This window comes from Ursus americanus, chromosome 11, assembly GCF_024610735.1.
Source record: "Ursus americanus isolate L20-20 chromosome 11, mUrsAme1.1.p, whole genome shotgun sequence".
In the NCBI taxonomy this organism is placed as follows: domain Eukaryota; kingdom Metazoa; phylum Chordata; class Mammalia; order Carnivora; family Ursidae; genus Ursus; species Ursus americanus.
This window is the reverse complement of record NC_142137.1, coordinates 66,927,390-66,947,236: the sequence shown is the minus strand read 5'-3', so window position 1 is coordinate 66,947,236 and position 19,847 is coordinate 66,927,390. Positions and strand designations below refer to the sequence as shown.

At 54.7% G+C, this 19,847-nt stretch overlaps 1 protein-coding gene across 2 annotated transcripts in view; it reads right to left on the bottom strand.

The window, feature by feature from the left end:
• Nucleotides 1-19,847, bottom strand: part of SYNJ2 (synaptojanin 2) — a 98,131-nt gene that overhangs the window by 43,605 nt on the left and 34,679 nt on the right. For both annotated transcript variants that reach the window (XM_045805416.2, XM_045805417.2), the window contains exons 3-5: nucleotides 18,524-18,794; nucleotides 14,266-14,491; nucleotides 7,089-7,172 (exon numbers count right to left, since the gene is read on the bottom strand). In XM_045805416.2, the coding sequence (XP_045661372.2) occupies nucleotides 7,089-7,172; nucleotides 14,266-14,491; nucleotides 18,524-18,794 (581 nt within the window). The remainder of the gene's footprint in view (nucleotides 1-7,088; nucleotides 7,173-14,265; nucleotides 14,492-18,523; nucleotides 18,795-19,847) is intronic.

Below are 19,847 nucleotides of genomic sequence, written 5' to 3'. Positions count from 1 at the left end.
GGTTGGCTTTGAACTCAGATCCCAAAGCCCGAGTCTGGCTCTGCTGCAGCCTGTCCCCACTGCTGCATGGGCCCCGTGCTGGCTGGAATTCTTCCAAAGGCAGAAGAGAAACTTCAGAGTCAGCCCATGAGGCCCACGTCAGATCTGCAAAGCCTTCCACAGTGCAGAGGTGAACGTAAGCCAAGCAGGGAGAGAGAAACCACTTCTCGGCCTCCTCAGCAAGGCTGGGGACCTCGACCACCCCTAAAATCTGAGTTATAGCTACCTGCAAACTAATTTGCCTTATGATTTAGAATTACCTATTTCATATTGAAAGTTCAAAAAACAAACTTAAAACTACGTATTGTTATTGGAGCCAGTTTGAAAAGGCTCTCTCCGGACAAATGTGGGACAGTGTGCGCACTGAACTATAAAGGACAGTAATGGATTATAATCTGATGACTGCAATAAGAATTCATAAGTCTCTATAGATCAGAACTGGCTGGACGAGTGGACAGATGAATGGACAGAGAGGTGGGCAGGTGGATAGGGAGAAGGGGGGCTCTTCCTTAGAGTAGAACACCAGTCGATAAGTATGGAGACAGTGCTGGAAAAATCACCATTTTATAACCATCATAGTAAAGAACGGTTCAGCAAAAATCAGCTGCTGGTCATAAACGTTAAGGGAGAGTTTGATGAGGAATACGATACTAACACGGTCTGAGTCTCGCGGATGTTTACTAGTTGAAAAGGAGGACATATTAACTATAAGGAAAGAAACTGAGTAGCACCATGCCTGAGTGAGAAACTAACATCACTAATGAGGGGGCACGTGGACGCAGATGGGACACTCGGACAAGGATGTGGTGCTGTCAGAGATCCACACCATGAACCCAATCATAATGAAACCCCCAGAAACCCCCATATGAGGCACCTCCAATTTAAAGAAAAAGATCTGCATTCTCCAAAAACATCAATGTCCAAGAGACAGAAGGCAGAGGAACTGATCCAGAGATTAAAGGAGACTGGAGATGTGACAATGACATTCAGGGCAGGGTCCTGGCCTGGATCCCCAACCAAAGGGGGAAAAGTGCCACGACTGATAAATCTGGAATGCAGACCGCAGGTCGGTTTAGAGCACCGTGTCACACCAGCTGACCATGTACCCATCCTGTGCTGATGCAAGAGAACATACTTGCTTTCAGGAAAAACGTCCTGACGTATTAAGGAGATCTGATGTATGCGACCCGCTCTCCAGGGATTCCGGAAATAACGGGTCACGTGTGGACAGCAAGAGGCGCACACCGAGTGAATCTGGGGACAGGTAGCATGGGAGTGCTCTCTGCTGTTCCTACAACTTTTCTGCAGGTCTGGAATTATCTAAGATAAAACGTTTCTGGAAGTGTATTGCTCGGCTTTGCTGGTTGTGGGGCATTATAAACGCGGTGTCGTTAGGCTCGTCTGTCTGCACCACCGAGGGTCACTGTGGAGTGTGGACCGAGGGTTATTTACAAGTCTTCCCGCCACAAGTCATACATCTGCCCCTCTTCATACCCTAGGAAAGAGCCATTCTAGATGACTGGCTTCTCAGCAACAGATTTAGAAATCACTGGGATTAGGCATATCCGTCTAAATGACTTCTACAAATAAAGTCCCGAGTCCCTTTTGGTCCTAAGAAACCTTGGGAGTCCTTAGGAGAGGCTCCACCGATCGCTTTCACTTTGCTGCTGTGTGTGTTCTGGGCTCCTTTTCCCAAAGGCCCCAGCTGAGGACATGCGAGACTTAATTCCCACAACCTGCACAGCCAAGTTGTGAGAAAACTGCTCTCTCCTGCCCTCCGAGGCCAGTCAGCGCCTGTCTTCTGAACTCACGAGGCAGGTGTGGGCGGAAAGCAGGCCCACGTTCCTCTGAGCCACCGTGCGCAAGATCCCCAGGGGCTGAAGCCCAAGAGAAGGGGCTGCTTGCTGCGCGGTCAGCCTGTCCGTCAGCGCTAGAAATCTGCCCTAAGCTGCGGCTGTTTCCAGAATCCTTCCCAGGGGAAGGCAGTAAGGGGAAAGCAGGAAAACAATGGTTCAGGGCTCAGAAGCCCGGTGTTTAGTCGTGACAAGTTCTGTTACTGGCCATGGCTGCCTCTCCCCGAATCATAACTCAAAGTTTCTTCTATGAGCAGTTAGAAATTCCAGTCACAGACGACTGGACGCTGGGACTGAACTGGGACAGCACGCAGTGTGGGCACCAGTGCAGCCAAGTTGGAGCGCCCCCCCCCCCCTTTAGCAGCTCCTGGAGTAAAACGTAAACTCCGCAGCCTACCACAGAAAGCCCGTCTCCGTCTGGCCCTTGCCTGCCTCTCTGGTCTGACATCTGGCCATGGCCCCCATGCTCGGGCTGCGAGCAGCAAACCTTCCCACTCCCGGGACACGTGTGACCACTGGGGCCGCCACCCCGGCACGTGCAGTCCCCACCGCAGGCTGGCCGACGTGGCCCTGTCCCCCCGAGTCGGTTCAGATGCCCACCCCCTCCTCCGGGCAAGCTGGCCCTCCCCACAGCTGCCCCAGGCATGGTGGCCTCCTCTCCCATGGGCGCTACGCACGCCACACCATCATGACCTGTCCCCTTCTCCTGAAGGCGGGGGCTGTGACCTAAAGTGCCCCCACGTACCCACAGATGTCAGTGAGCGGCTGTGGGATGAACACATGGCTTCTCTGAGGGCGGGGTGATGGGACACCTGGGAGCCTCATCCTCGTGCCTCGTCTTGACAGAGAGATACGTGGACACTGTCCCCACCTCACAGGCCTCGTGGAGACGGGTGAAGCTCTGACTCCGCTCTCTGGGTGCAAAGTGCCACGCTCTCCCAATGCAACCTGTGTTCCTGTCTCCTGGATGGTGTGATGTACGTTACAAATACTGACAGCTGACACTTGTGTGTCCTCTGGGTTCTGGAAACTGCGCTGAATTCTACTACGCGCTGTGGCAGCTAACCCTCCCCACAGCCCGTGAGGTCGGTTGTTAACCCCACGTACAGAGGAGAAAACCAAGGCTTAGCAAAGACAGGAACTTCTCAGGTTTTTTGTTTTTTGTTGATAAGAACCTTTTTCTGAGATAAAAACTTGTCAAAAGAATATGGTCCCTAAGTAGGGGAGCCAGAACTTGAACTGGAACCAGGTCCTGCCACTGCAAAGCTTATGCTCTGAATCACAGGAGAAGCTACCTCGCAATCTTGGTTCTTTTAGTGATGGCTGCTGGTGAAACACAGGAGCTCGTGCAAACACGCAGGACCCAGGTCCCACAGTGCATGCGCGACTCTGTCCTGGAGACAGGGGCTCGTGCAAACACGCAGGACCCGGGTCCCACAGTGCATGCACGACTCTGTCCCGGAGACAGGGGCTCGTGCAAACACGCAGGACCCGGGTCCCACAGTGCATGCGCGACTCTGTCCCGGACACAGGGGCTCGTGCAAACACGCAGGACCCGGGTCCCACAGTGCATGCGCGACTCTGTCCCGGACACGGGCTCGTGCAAACACGCAGGACCCGGGTCCCACAGTGCATGCGCGACTCTGTCCCGGACACAGGGGCTCGTGCAAACACGCAGGACCCGGGTCCCACAGTGCATGCGCGACTCTGTCCCGGACACAGGGGCTCGTGCAAACACGCAGGACCCGGGTCCCACAGTGCATGCGCGACTCTGTCCCGGACACAGGGGCTCGTGCAAACACGCAGGACCCGGGTCCCACAGTGCATGCGCGACTCTGTCCCGGACACAGGGGCTCGTGCAAACACGCAGGACCCGGGTCCCACAGTGCATGCGCGACTCTGTCCCGCACAGGGGCTCGTGCAAACACGCAGGACCCGGGTCCCACAGTGCATGCGCGACTCTGTCCCGGACACAGGGGCTCGTGCAAACACGCAGGACCTGGGTCCCACAGTGCATGCGCGACTCTGTCCCGGACACAGGGGCTCGTGCAAACACGCAGGACCCGGGGTCCGCAATGCGCTCGCGACTCTGTCCCGGATTATATTCGTTCGCATTAGAAGGATCTTTCCCTCACCCCAACCTCTTCTGAAACTGTTGTGCTACAAGCCATCTCACACCCTTTTAGGGACCAAAAAAAGTACAGCCACACAAATGAGCACATACAGTGCCGTGAACCCGAGGGCCTAGTAAACAGGGTGTGACGGGGAGGGGGCGAGTGCAGGCAAGGTGGGAACAGCAGAGGGGACTAATCTACTTTGCATCCTCCTCCAGCTGCTGACGTCGTATGAAGCTTCAAAACAGAGACCTAACTCACCTTGGCAAGACCGTCTGTACACGCACGTTACAGGGAGGAAGACTATAAAGCGACAGGGGAGCAAAATCTTCAACGGACTAAGAGTATAGAACAAATATACTCTCTCACTAATCATACCAGGGGAGCAATTAGCTTTAAGTGTAAAATTTCAGTGTGGCTATTTATAAACCGCAAAGCTGTTTACATGGTAAAGACGAAACTGTGTAAGGTACACGTGGCTAGAAATGGCGTCAGGATCCAGGAGTTTGTAAGGAAGGCACCACTGCTGTGCAAACGTGCAGACAAATCATCGTCCCAAGTCCTCTCTGCCCGTCCCCACACCTACGCCCCATCCCTGGCGGGGCGCGTCGGTTCCCAGGGAGAGCCCCCAGAGGTTGCAACACTGCAACTTAAGATGCAAGCTATCTGCCCAAAAATCTTTGCATTTTTCATCTAACCTAAGTGAAGAAGGAGGGGAGAAAAACAACCAGAATCAACCCTCAGGCTTGCCGTTGATAGTTCAGGGAGGAGGGTGAATGCAGACCATGAGTGAACCTGGTCACCCTGCGAAGATGACCTAATCTCTCTGATGGTGGAAGGTTTTAGAAGATAAACATGGGTATCAGACCCAAAGGTTAGCAAATCCTTCATAAGATTAATGAACACTAAAGCCTTTTGAAGCTTATTTTGAAAAAAACCACAGAAGCTCTGGAGAAGCACAAGTGTTATGAATCTAAAAGGCCCCATGGCTGCCAAAAAGCGAGCCCCCGGAACCCCACCGAGAATGCTCATGTCAGATTGAGGACAGCTGTTCCATGGCAGGGTCAGGCTGCATCAAGTGGGTCAAGCTGGGGACCAAAATTAAAGACAGGAATGACAGACCAATTTTGCTATTTTGAGAAGACGGAGACTGGAACATGGAGAGTCCTAGAAATGGGATGGAAGACACAAAGAGCTGGAGAGCCCCAGACAAGACACGATGGAGAGAGGGGGAACCTTCTCAAAGGTCTGGGCAATCAGACTCACTCTCATGTATCCCCCTGCAGACAGCCAGCCTGTAAGGCAAGAAGGAGCCCGTTGGCAATCGCGGCCATCCCAAATCCCGGTCTCAGGGTCAGTGTCCGAGGTCAGAAGGACCCAGAACTGGACGCAGGGGCGAAGGGGATACACTTCAAAGGCTCCTTCCCAAATTCCAAGACTATCACGACCACCCCCAATTTCTGGATTTCTTAAAATCTTCACGTGAAACGTAACATTGTCTCCTGCTTCCTTTTTTATCCGCTACTCACTTGCTTTTTATTCTTCTAAATACAGAGCTCCAGAAGTTTCAGGAGGGTAAACTCCAAATCTTAAAAAAAAAAAATCAAGTTTCAAAAACCCTTTTTGGAATGTCCCGAATGGGCAAATCTATAGAGATAGAAAGCAGACTGACAGTTGCTTCGGCCTTGGGGAGAGCTGGGAGGGGGGCACGGGGAGGGGTGATGGCCCGCGGGGACAGGGTTCTTAGGGGCGATGAGTCCTCTAAAATTAGACCACGGTGATGGCTATGTGACTCTGTAAATGCACTAAAAACCACTGAATTGTATGCTTTAAATGGGTGTAGTTTATGGTATGTAAATTCTATCACAATACAGCCATTTAAAAAAAACTGTTTTGGGATGAGCTCCAGCATCATCTTGCCTGTCCTAATCATCCTCAGGAGTGTCTCTCCATGCTGCCACGTAATGCCACCAGCCATCCTCGCACATCTTAGTTGTTCCTTTCTGATGGGAAGACTGAAGGCTAAAAAAGCTTCCCCCTCCACCAGAAGTCAGACCCTCAGGAGACCCTCATGCCTCCACCTCACTCCAACAACTGACCGTGGTTCCTTATCAAGGCTGTCCACTGCATGATGACAGCCACATGGACAAAGTGCCTTCTGCTGCCACGGGGTCAAGTCAAAGGCCGGGGAAAGACCCAGTGCTGTCAAACACCCCCCAAGAACGTGGCAGACGGCCCTGAGCCACCGCTGACGACCCAACCACCATCACACAGAGTCCTCGGTAAGAGGAACGGGAGCCACAGAGGCCTGGCAGAGAGGTCTTCTGGGCACCCAGAGTATCGCTCCAACCAGAGCGGAAGATCTGGGGTCAACGCTGAGTAACCTCAGACCCACTTGGCCCGTGACCCTCCAGGGAAGGAACTTGCAAACGAGGCAGTGCACAGTTCCACGGAGGGCAAACATGTCCTTGGAACGTGGTATCACGCCCTGAACTCTTCCCAGGAGACAGAACGCCAAATACCTCTGGCACGGACCAGAGCCCTGGTTTAGACTGCAAGGTGTATTTTTAGAAATCACGGGAAAGTTCTGTGCCATTCTCACGTGGCCCCACAGCAGGCACCTCCGGCCCTTGGACCTGCTGCATGGCCAGGGCCTGAAAACCTTTCAGAGCCCCATAGGATGGTCTCAGCTCTCAAAAAACATCTTTGGCCGTGTTCTCAATACATTGACCTTGGCGGCTAAGAAAGTAATTCTACTCAATTACATCATGTGGTTCTCTTATCAGCAAAGACCTCCCTTCCCACGTGGGCCGCATCAACAGCAAACTTGGGGTCAGAGAATTACACACAGTGTGTACATTTCTGTATATAAACACCACGCACACACACATACACACGCGAGCGTGCACGCGCGCACACACACACACACACACACACACACAGGTGTGCACACTTTGGCAGCTCAGCTCAATCCAATGGGCCTGAGGAACAAGCCTAGAAACTGACAGAAATACGGTTAAAAGAAACAAACCACAGCTGTCCAGAGGAGAGAGGCAGGTGACTTACTTTTTTCATTACCTACCTGAAGCCCTGGCTGCTCCCAAAACAGCGGAACGGAGCCTCTGATCTGGACAAAAGACGACACTCCGTCATCCATGTAAATCGTCTGCACCACAAGGAAACATAAAGGGAAAGTATTCCTCAATGAAACTGAATGTCCTGGGGCCGGGTAACGGGATCTGGCCGCCTGAGACCCGACACCAGCCCGGATGAAGGGCAGACAGCGGACTTCTGCGCCCTCTGTTCCCCTGGCCAGCCTGGCCTCGCCGCTCCCTGACCCACAGGCTGGCCCCGTGTGCTCACGGGCATGCTGGCAGCTGACCAGCCTCACAGGAGTCTGGAGCGGGCACAGGGCCTCCCGGGGAGAGCCGCAGCTGACCGGGACTAAACACAGCCTCACCCAGCTCCCTGGAAAGCCCAGCAGCGCCTCCCCGCTCCCCACTGGAGGAACAGAAGCAAATGTGCTCTGGAACCGAACTAAGCCCTTCCTTCCAGCCCTCGATTTTCACCTTGTCAACTAGCTAAGTAGCAGAGAGCAACTGGAAAGGGATGGATGAAACGAACGAGCTTAGCCAAAAGCCCTGGGTGACCACACGAGTCACTGACACTGCGCTTGACCACGCAGGCCAAGACTTGACATGAACTTGTAGTTGCTCCTGGCCCTGGGCCACTGTGTTCTTAAGCCCACCGCTAAGTCAACATACACGGCACAGCCTTCACACGCTTCGGGCGGTGGGGAGCGCCTGCCTGGACGCACGGGATACTCACCCGCTAAAGCACAGATCTCCTCCCCCACCCCACCCACCGTTACTTCGGGGTGTGCCAGCTAATCGGCCTGCAGGCGCCCCCGACATTGCAGGGGAGTGTTACAGGGACAAGAAGCGCAGTCCTGAGCAGCACGAAGGGAGGCTATGGCGACTATCAGATGTGCTGCCCTTTATCTGAGTAATTCTACCCTTGGCTGGCAGGGCCGGCCTGGGCAATGCTGCCGATCCTTTCCATTTCTTACCAGCCTGCTCCCTTACATGGTAGCTTTCCGTGCGGCTAGATCACGCTCAGATCACACACGCATTAGTAATTCTGCGGTGGAGGACCTGAGCATCAGACCTGCAGCTCCCTGGGACCAAAGGAGACGGGAGCTGAACTCCTCTCTTTTTCCAAATGGAAAAGCACTGGGTGAAGAACTTGTCTGTTTCCAGATATGGACTACCAGCAAATTTGCTCCCCCCTATTATCCAGCTCAAAACAAAAACAAAAACCAAAAACAGGGGCGCCTGGGTGGCTCAGTCAGTTCAGCATCTGCCTTCAGCTCAGGTCATGATCCCTGGGTCCTGGGATCGAGCCGTATTGGGTTCCCTGCTCAGCGGGAGTCTGCTTATTCCTCTCTCTCTGCCCCCCGCCCCCCCCTGCTCAGGCTCGCTCTCTCTCCCTCTTTCTCTCTCAAATTAAAAAATCTTAAAACAAAAACAGAAGAAAGCAGCAGATTGCTTAAACCGATGCAGGCATCATGGACTACTGTGAGATGAAGAGCATACAGGTCCAGATGACTGAGAAGGAAACCAATTTAGCCAACAGTTCTCTATAAGGATAGTCCTTAACAGTGCCAGGACCTGACTTAAGCTATGGGACTATTACCCTTCCCTTTAAGACATGCTCAACAAGCTACCTCTAGCATCAGACCACACCCCTCTTGAGCTGGAACTTGCACAGGCAGAACGTGCTTCAGAAAACACCCACCAGGAGGCCCCACTCTCCAGACCCCACCCCTGGGACAGGAAGAAAAGATGCCTCTGAATTTCTCCACTCCTCCCTCCCACATGAAGATGCTAAAGCTTTGCACCCCATTCATCATCGGGACCACCTTCTTTGTTGTCAAGGTGATAAGACAAAACAGGCAGTGGATCCGGGGTGCTTTCCTTCCTGAGCTAAGGAACACAGGTTTTAATACTCCTGACAGACTCGATGCCTCACCTCCCAGAAGGGTTTTCACAGAGGGCATTGGGATCTCGGGGCAGGAGAGAGGAGGGTAGAGCCAGAAAGCGGGTCAGTACACGGGCTCTGGGACAGCACCTTCCATTCCACCTGCCAGCTCCCCTGTGCCCTGCAGGGTGACCCTGGGCGTGTTCTTTAACCTTTGGGCCTCAGTTTCCTTCTCTCAGTGGAGTTACTGTCACCTAGTCGTAGGGAGGAGTAAATGAGTAATGAGGGAAGGTGATCCCAGTGCAGGACGGCGGCTCCTTGCTCTTGAGGGCAGGGAGCACTGCCCAGGCATGTGGATGAGGCCCCTGAAGAGGCCTGACAGACAGGGTGGGGGTCAGAGCACTGGGGGAGCAGGGCTTAGGCTGTGGGGAGCAGTACTGTAGGGACACACAAGGGGTGGGAGGGAGTCTGTCATGGCTGAGCCGTGGCGAGCCCAAGCCGGGCCTGGGACACCCTGGCCTTGGCAACTCGGAGTGGCCCCTTTCACGGAGTGGTGGGAGCAGAAACCCAAGGACCCTGAGAAGAAAGGGATAAGATGCAGGGAGACTTGCGGCCCAGCAGATACTCTTTTATCTGGAAGGCTTCTGCCCAACTCCCATTTCCAGGTGAGGTGTCTGCAAACCAGTGCTTTCCAAGTCTGTTGCATTCCTGGGAGGACACGCAGCCGTCCTTACCCTTCCGGATTAATCAGTGGCCTTATTTTCAATAGCCAAATATTTTTCCTCTTTTTTTTCTTTTGGTAGACCAAAGGGACTTTTTGGGGTTTGTTTTTCTGCATGGTGAGTCACAGCTGCAGAGCAATCCTACCAGGTATGACTCACAGTGGAGCCAAAAGGCTTCTTCCCAGGAAGACTGAGACAAGGTCCACACCTGCACACACACGCCATACACACCAATGCACACAAACACCCCTGCGAAACACCCCTGCACAAACATGCACTCACATACCACACACCAATGCACACACCTGTGCGTGCACACATGACCTCCTCCCCTCCCCCCCCACATGCACGTGCACACACACGCGGCCTGCCTTGGAGGAGAAAGCTTGTTCATCCCTCTTAGGAAAAACACTAAAGCAAGGCAGAGTGGGTAGTGCTGAAAGCATCTCCCCCTTCTGGCTCCCTGAGCATTTAATTTAGGAGAGACCCCGCCTCAGGGGACCCGCCTGCTCTCTGCCTAGTCCCACCATTTTCAAAGGAGCACAGCGCAGCCCTCCGTCAGCACCTTCACACACTCAGGGAAGGACCCCCACTTCCAAGTGGCCACAGGCTGGGGTCTGAAGAGCCTCACTTCCGTACAGGGGCCTGGGATCTATGGGCAACCCCGAGAGCCACCAAGCAGACCCAGTGGAGACCCTTTCCCGCTGCGGCTCAGCCCCGGTTTCCTCCAAGAGCCTGCCTGCCGATCTCTGGTGAGGGGCCCATGTTCCAAAGCCGGCCCTTCTCCCAACATCAGGTCACAAAGCCGGCAACGCCACGCCACCGGGACGAATCAACCCCACCGCCTAGTGCATCACTGGCATTGCTTTGATTTGAAGGCCTCGGGGAGCAATGCACACGTGCTGTCACCCAGAGCCAAGCCACCACGACGGCAGGGAGGTTCACGCTACCCCATGGCACCACCCTTTCCCAGGCCGGACAGTCTCGGTTCCACAAATGCCAGGGAGCAGGCCAGGGGGGGCTGCTGGCAGCGACTTCTCCATGCCCCCCTCCCATCGCCACAGCCCCCGATAGGCCAACCTCAACAGGGTCACAGCAGGTTTTCCGGGTGGTTTCTGTGCAGCTCCCCCTCCCAAGCTGCCCCTGAGCGTGGCAGACGCCCACAGGCCGCACGTCGCCCTCGGGTGCCGATACCCAGAAGCCCCTTCACCAGCAGGTGCAGGGGGGGAAGGCAGAGCTGTGCTTGGCAGGAACATTAGTTACAGATATGCTCCACTTTGGAAAAGATTTTTGCATTAAAAACAAACAACTTAGATCAACCTGAGCACTTCTACTGGTACAAAGTGATGTAAACAAAAACCACGCCACGATTGCAGAGCCAGAGAAAACGACTGTCCTGTACAGGGGCGGGGGGCACACGAGATTCTTGTGTCTCGGGGAGCCCCTGCTTTCCTTCAGCCACGGCTGCTCATCCCGCCTCCGAAAGCATTTCAGGAAAAGGGACGACGCAGCTATGGCCGACACTACCTGGCTTCGGGAAGGGGCGGACCCCCCCTGGGCTGTGCTGGCTCCCCAGGGTATGGTCAGGGTGTCTCTCGGCCGGTGCTTTCCTCGGGAAGCGCACGCCTTCACTTCTGCCCTCAATCTCCTCTACGCCTTCCTGCCCCTCCTCGGCTGCCCCACCTGGCCCTGTGTCGTCTGTCGCCCTGCCCTCCCTTGCTCTGTTGGCTTTCCCGTCCCTGCAGGCAAGACCCCTGCCGCTGAGCACCGACCGTGGGGGACACGCCCAGGACAGCGAAGGTGCCTGTCCCGTTCCTGCTGCTTCCCTGCCTGGGCGGGCTCACAACCACATTCAGGGGCTCATTTTGCTCCCCTGTTGCCCTCGAGGAAACACCTGGAGTCGGCTCTGGGCACTGACCCCTCCCCGCCCCTGGGGTGGCCTTCTTCGCCACCCACCCACCCGCCCACCATGGTGGTCACACTGTCTGAGGGCTCTCTGCACACACGAATCATCCTGGGAGAGCACTGGGTCTGCTGGGAGTAGCCCCACAAAGAACTTCTCTGGGTGCAAGGTGACCATGGGCCCCCTGCCCCGATACACGTCTGGTAAAAGCAAAATCACCATGGGCCCAAGGAGCCATGTTGGTCTCAGATGAGGTCCACATTCACCGCCCATCCTCGGGGTGTCCGGCTGCCTGTCAGCTTGCCCGCTGCTTCTAGAGCAAGGCTGGGAAGGCTGGGCTGAGGGTTTAATCCAAAAAAAAAAGCAACTCTGGGTCCAGAGGAGAAAAAGGGAGAGAAAACAGGAACTAGGAAGACCGCAAAGGTTGTGTGAACAAGGAAATCCTTCCCCAGTCCTGAGAAGGGAGGCAGGTGGAGGCCATTTAAATAGCACGAGGCTGCAGGCTCCCGGAGCCAGAGGGCAGGCCGGTGGTGTCTCTAAGGCCTTGGTGGGCCGGCCACGAGAAAACAAGGGCCCTGTCTCTTGAGTCCGAGCAATTGGGCACGTGGAACAATGCCAGTCACCAAGACACACATAGATGAAATAACCAGAGCAAAGTCCCCAGACCCAGTCTGTAGAAAAATGAGAAAAGCAAGCACAGCGTCGAGATTTTCCATAAAGCTAAATGTACTGCATTTAAAGCACTGTCCCTTAACACCGAATTATGTCTTATTGGTTCAGTGGTGTCCCCCCAGAAGACATGTTTAAGTCCTAATTCCTACCACCGCGGAACGTGACCTTATTTGGAGACGGCCACTGCAGATGCAGTTAAGATGGGACATATTGGACAGGGTGGGTCTCCTCGTGAAAGGGGAGACAGACGCCCTGGGAGAGGGCCACCACATGGAGGTGAGGCAGAGACGGGAGGGCTGCACAAAGGGGGCCCCCAGAGCTGGAAGAGGCAGGAAGGATCTTCCTCTAGGGGCTTCAGAGGGAGCATGGTCCTGCCAACACCCAGATTTCGGACCTTTGGCCTCCAGAACTGTAAGACAATAAATACTAGTTCTTTTAAGCCCTGTCTGTGGCACTTTGTTACAGCAGCTTACATCCACAGTGTTCAAATGCCCAATCTCAGGAACGCCAGTGATAGGGAGGGCAGGTGCTTTTCCAACAATTTCCTTGGTAAGATACAATAGATGAGACCCCAGTTTTTAAAAAATATGGTTGAAACTCACAACTCTGGGGAGCACCAAACAAGAAGAGCAAATAAGGGACTGTGTACCCAAAGGCCGATGGAGAGCAAGGCAGGGGCCAAGCTCCAGCGCTGCTGATGAAAACCTCTTCCACCCGGTCACCAGGTTCAGGGGCCCAGGCCTTTTGATTTGTACAAATATGCTTTGCACCTCTGGCCCCCAGTTCCTGGCACAGCGCTCAGCCCCTGGCGGGTGAGAAACAATAAAGATCTGTTGAACGTGCGGATTCAAAGGCTCACCGCACAAGGGTAAGCACAGGGATGGGACGTGGTGATGCGGGTGGGGCCATGCAAACAAAAGGAAGTACTTTTCGTCGCGTGGACACGAGCAAGAAAAAAAATATCCTCCATCTCGGGGCCACAATTTCTCTGACATTTTAAACCAGATATTATTTATATCCAGGAGAGCAGACAGAATGAACAGAATTCATAGGCAAGCAAGTGGCCCTGCCACTCCTCTGAAAGCTCCCGTTCCCAAGCTCTCCTAGTCAGCCTCTGACTCCAAGAGAACCACCTCACCTTAAGCCCAAGCAGGCGCAGCTCACACCCAGAAAGCAGGTGTTCAGTTCTGTGCTGAATTAAACAGGCTCAAGTCCTGGTACAAAACACCTCTCACAGCTGCAGGAAGGAGGGGCTGCAAAGCCACATCATGGCTAAATAAACACAGGCTGTTTGCAGCGGGACACCCACAGCCACGCGGCACCTGTGCCTGTCCTGGGGCTCGCCTGTCTCAGAATTTACTCCACCTGTCTACAAGGGGGCCTTATTCTACAGATTTGCAACCTTGAAAGAAAAAACCAATGTAAGACAGCATCTCTGGGAATGAGAACAGAATTTAGGGGGAAAAATATCAATGAGAGATGAAGCAGATGGTTATATTCATGGAAGCTGAAAGCGAGTGCCACTGAACACGCAGATTTTGCAACTCTCAGGTGCTAAGACATGCTCCGGCTGATTTAGAATGAAAAATGGTTTCTCCTCTCACCTTTGTTTTATTGGTCTACTTTTTGTCTTAAGAAGATCTTCCAACCCTGCTGGTTCATCCATCGCCTGCCCTCTGACATGAGGGCCACCCTTTATGACCATGGAAAAAATTCCGGCTTCCCTTTAGCTGAAAGTACCTTGGGGAAGCAGTATGACCCCAGCAAAAGCGAATCACGAAAGAAAGCCCAGGCGAACTGGAGGCCACAGTGGCAGGCAGAGCCCCGAGGACTCGCTCTGGTCTCCAATCAGAGGAAGAAGCCACGATCACCAGAAACGCCCTCCACTATGCCTGAGCCCCTTCTGCCCCAAACGTAAATGCACGAGCACCGCTGTGTCCCCTAAGAACCACCAGGCGCCCCCGAGCGGCCCGGGCACTGACCTGCTCAGTCTCCACGAAGTTGGACACGTGGCCGTCGTCGTTCACGCCGCGGGTGTGGAAGCGAGCGCCGGCGCGCTCGCAGCTGATGCGGGAGATGAGGCAGGCTTTGGCCTGCTTGTGCGAGGCGTACACCGTGCGGACGGACACCACGCCGCAGATGACCTTCAGCAGCCAGTCGCGGCAGCTCACCTGGTGCTGTCTCAGCGGCACGTGCAGCAGCTGGTTCCTGCAAAACGGAGCCCCACAGTGACCAGGGTCGCAGCGCATCCTCCCGCAACACTGCGCCGAAGCGAGTGCGGAGGGCAGGCGCAGGGCTGGCACTCACGCGGGGGATGGGGTGGGGGGAAGCGCCCCCAGAGGACTCGGGTGCTCGGGAAGCGGGGCCAGAAGGTTCACGCGCTTCTGTGACCCCCAAACAGCAGGGCAGCCGAGGCCGCGCAGCGTCGACACGGAAGTCCTTCCCAAAACCACTGCGGGCGGCAGTGTCAGCGAATGGAAAGCCGGGCGGGGAGGGAGAGCCAACCACCACCTTCCGGGGATCGTGGGAGGAGCCTTCCTTTGGATCCCTGGCCTCCACATGGCTCAAAAAGAAATCCCATCAGTAAAAAATTTAATCATAGGTTTTGTAATTAAATAATGATAAATAATCATTAAGTAAGTACATGCAAGCTTATTTAAATGACATACATAGCCCATGAGGTGTAGCGTATCTCAATGAGAGCAGTAGGAAGCAGTCCAAAATAAGTAAAACGCATGAGACAAGGGGCACCTGGGTGGCTCGGTGGGCTAAGCGTCTGCCTTCGGCTCAACTTGTGATCCCGGGGTCCTGGGATGGAGCCGGCCTTGGGCTCCCTGCTCAGTGGGGAGTCTGCTTCTCTCCCTCCCCCACCTTGCTCTCTCAAATAAATAAAATCTTTAAAAATAAATAAAAAGGATGAGACGAAAATAAGAGCAACAAAAGTTCCAGTATTTCATCCCCATATCCGGTGGATTGTTCTGGGGCTCTGGGGACAGACCCCTGGTGTCCATGATAAGGATAGGGATAAAAGCCAACATTTATCAAGCGCACCGAGTACCATTTTAAGTGCTTTGGGATGGATTAACTCACTTCATCCTCCAAAGGCCCCATGTGAAAGGTATTATCATTCAGCCCATCCTACAGACAAAGAAACTGAGGCACAGAGAAGTGAAGGACTTGCCCAAGGTCTGGGAGCCAGTAAGCAGCAGCGAGGAGCTGGGAGCCTGCCCTCTTCTCGGGCACTGCCAGCGCCAGGTCTGTGTCCTCTCTCACTGAAGGCCCCACAAGGCCCAGCCTCACCCGTGCTGGCCACTGGCTTCTCTTGCTCTCTCTCAGCTTCCCCAACACCCACTCAACCTTACTCAGCCCCAGCGGCCACTCTGAGAAGGGCGGCCTTGGAGGGGTGCCAGGACCCCCGACACTGCAGGCCGAGCTCTATTCGGGGCGCTCAGGGGACCCGAGGAGCACCTTGCACCTTCCGAGGCCTCTCAGACACGCCTGGTGAGGCAGGAACCTTCCCAGAAGGCTCTCTCCCACAGGGTATTAAGCAAATCTAGACCACAATGCCCTATTTGCTTAAAAAAGGCAGCACTGTTGCTGCCCTAGACCCTTCCTTAGGGATTGCAGCCTTCTCTCATTTCTTCAGAAGTGCCCTGTGAGCCCTGATGTCTCGGGTGGCTTCTCCAAGCAGCAAGGCTCCCAAGGTCTCAGGCCAGCCTCCGCCACCCTGAGCGTGATGCTGAGAAACCCCACCCCTCAGGGAGCGGCCTATGGGACCCCCTTCTGAGCTCTGCTAGCCACTGTGCTTGTCTACCTAAACAATGTGGTTACGGAGCACTCCTTTACAAAAACGCACTTTCGTCTTCTGAATCACTCTCTAAAATTCAGACGATGAACCAGCTTTAGTAACAAATCTGCACATGGTATCAAGGCAAAGCCTCCAGAATATTCCAGTCTTCTAGCTACACAGCTATGGCTGCCATCAGTCACCAGGGGTCAGGCAAAGGAGCCTTTGGCCAAACTGTCAACTCTGAATCCCCGTTTGTAGCCACACTGGCCTGGCAGCTGTAGGAGGACAGCTCTTCTCCTCGGAGGAAGAGACCCAGATCTATAAAGGAAAACCACTGTGAGTTTCCTCCTGGGCTTGCATTCCACTGGGAAGCAATTATCCCTGGGGTCCATCACCGGCCCGGAAAAACAACTTCACACCGCCCTACACTCTCTCATTCACCAGCCACGTTCCGTGTTGACCCCATCTGACTCCAGATGTGGGTCCAGATCTGGAACACGGCACCCCGAATGGCGGCTTGAGGCAATCAAGCCCATGACCACTCAGTCGGGGCTGACTCAGTTGTGGTCAGTTCCGTGGGTGCCGCCCAAACACCACACACCCTGACGTGTGGTGTAGCCCAGCGGCCTGGCACCCTCCAGACTGCCACTTCCTCTCAGCTCCAGATATAGTCTGCTGTCCACTTGGGGCTTGCCCCTTCCCCAGCCCTCCTCAGCCTCCCCCTCGTGAGTCCACACCCGTCCTGCTGCTCTCTGTGGACCCTGAGTCTCCAGCTCCAGAGCTGGCAGAAGGAGGCCTGACGAGCGGTCACAAAGGTGCCGGGGCCACCTGGTTCCCCAGGTGTCCCCTACCGTCCTGAGATGTTGCCAAGGAATGTCAGCAGTCCCTGTTGGAAGTGGCTCCGTGGCCTTAGCACAGACACCCCTCAGAATCCCCAGCCCTGCATCCCTAACTTCAGCTGACTTCAGGAGCACCTGCTGGTCCCTGCAAAATGGACTTAGTGATTTCACAGAAACACCACCCCCCGGACCTACTTCTCAGAAAGGGGTCCTCAAACCAGCAGGACAGGAGCCACCACCATTACCCAGCTGGAAATACTGAGTCTGGGGCCCCAGCCCAGACCTGCTGAATCAGAATCTACATTTTAACAAGACCAGCAGGAGACTCACAGGTGTTTTCAAGTTTGAGTGCATTACCGCCCCAAGAACTCAACAAAACCAGCTGGTCCACGAGGGCCTGGGGGTAGGGAATGCGAGGTGCATGGCGGGACATGGTGAAGCCTCTTTCTCCAAACAGAAATCGGGCAGGGGTGGGGGGCCCGAAGCACCAAGGAAAAAAACATTTATGCAGTGAAGGAGAACTCCGACTTTCTGGGTTTGGGCACAGGGAGGGAGGCAGGCATAAATAAAGGATATAAATAAGCCTCACCCACCCTGTCCTAGGGCTGGAAAACTAGGGTGGCTCCAAAGGGCCAGCACTGGAATTCTAAGAACATTCGGTATATAAGGCATATTGGAGCAATTTCTACAGCACGATTTTCATCACGTTGGCTTCTGACTCACTTCTCACACGTCTTCTGGCAAATCTGAGGGGTACATCAGTTGACAACCCAGGCCTGACACCAGTCGATGTAAATCACTGCACCATACCTCCCCCCCAGGACTTGTCAGGGTCATGACCCCCAGGGCCCAGAAAGAGCAATAGATAATTTCCATATTTATACGGTCATCCACACCTAGCTGTGTTCAGGAAGGAGCACCCGAATAAGCCGAAACATACAGAAATCCAGGCACCTTGGTCTGGGCTTCAGGATATGTCTTACCACATGACCGCATGACACCTTGGCAGGCTGACTCAGTTTCCCCATTGCTGGAGGAGCTGGTTTGGCTTGGTGATTAACAGTACAGGATCTGGAGCCAGAATGCCTGGGTTCGAATTCCCTCACTTATTCAAGCCTCAGTCTCCTTATCTATAAAATGGGCATAACAAACAGACCCCTACCTCATAGGTGACTATGAGGATTCTGAGTTAGTACCAGCAGGGAACTTACTAGAACATAAGCCCCGTATATAAGCGTCGGTGGTAAATGTGTGTGCACCAGAGGGGAACCAGGATCGCTGAGAGAACCACAGGAACACTGAGCACAGCCCGGCACTGAGGAAGTACCACGTGGATGTTGGCTCTTATGCTCCTTACTTATGGAGAGTTTCTTTTCTAAATCTACATTAGACTGCTTTGAACACCTTCCCTGAGCTCAGGGGTGGGGATGGGGGGGGTGAGCCTTCTACTGTGCTGAGAGCAACTGGACTCTAAGAAGTACCCCAGGATCCTGGGGATGATGTAAAGTGGAGAGCAAGGATGCAGGTGCCGATCAGAGACCGTCCTCCATGTGACTCAAGGGGGAGGGGGGTGGGGGGGCGGGGTGGTAAGAGATGACCCAGGGCCCTCACCAAAAGAAGGAGCTGCCCCACTCATCGCTGTCATGGCCCTGCTTCTGCACCCGTACGGTGAGGTCGAAGCTGGACCCATCGTTGGGCCACGAGAAGTAGAAGACCCCCGAGTTGAGGATCTTTCTCAAGGCTGTGAGGCGGTCCTCCTCCTTGGCCTCCTCCTGCAGAGGGTAAAAGTCAGTGGCAGTGATCTTGTAGATTTCAGCCTCTGGAATTCTGCCCACTGATGTGCAGCCTGTCACCAAGACCAGGAAGCTCAGGGAAGCGCCACCTGGAAGGGAAACAGACAAGGGGCCTCAGGGCCACACGGAGCGGAGGACAAGCACCCACGCTTCCACTGCAACCACGTGGCTGTGTTCACTCCCTCGCAGCCCCAGGAAACTCTGTCACCTGAGCCTGAAGCCCAGTGCCTGGTTCTTGGAGGGTGGCCACTGACGGGCAGCAGCAGTGCCACCACTTGTGAACCTCCTAGAAATGTGAATTTTTGGCCCCATCCCGACCGCAGGGCCAGGGGCCAGCCACCTGTGTTTTAACAAGCAGCCAGGCCATTTTGCTGCCCACCAGCCTGAGGGTCACTGGCCTGGAGCCTTTCCAGCCCCACAGCCTCTCCCACTATCTGCCACCTAAAGCCTTGCAAATCTGCCCTCTCCACGAATCCTCAAGCACCACCTGGCTCAGCTCCGCCGCCCCCCCCCCCCCCCCGCCACCGTGCGGTCAGGACTCCAAGCTCAGCCACCGGAGTAGCCTCTCACAATTGCCTGATGGAAGACCTCCCTCTGCTTAAATCCTTCCACAGCTCCCACTTCCCCCAGAACTGAAAGGGGAACTCCTCCCAGGCCGACCACCCCCATCCCTCCCCACCTGTGGACACCCATGGTCCAGCAGCTCTCACGGGCTGTCCTTTGTGGCTCCTGAAATATACCATATGCCCTCACCCCCTGGGCCTTTGCCCAAAATGTTGTCTCTGTCCCGGATGCCCCCCCCACCATCTGCCTATCAAGGCCTTCCCCACTCGCCCCCACTGCCTCCACCCTGCAGAAGAGCCACAAGCCTTCCCAGTGTTCATCAGGGCCACCCTAGCTCAGTCCCTCCTTTCCAGGAGAACTCCTCTCGACCCTTCGGGGAGCCTGCCCTGCTTTCCCAAGACATTGCTATGTGCCCCTCATACACGCAAAGCTAACAACCTCGTTCCCATCTGTGTTCCCCAGTAGATGGGGGGTTTTTTAGGGGCAGGAATCTGTTTCATTGTTATATCCCAGCACTGCACATGGCAGCTGTTTAATGACTACTTCCTACCGAAGCCAGTGAGAGGGCAGCTCAGGCC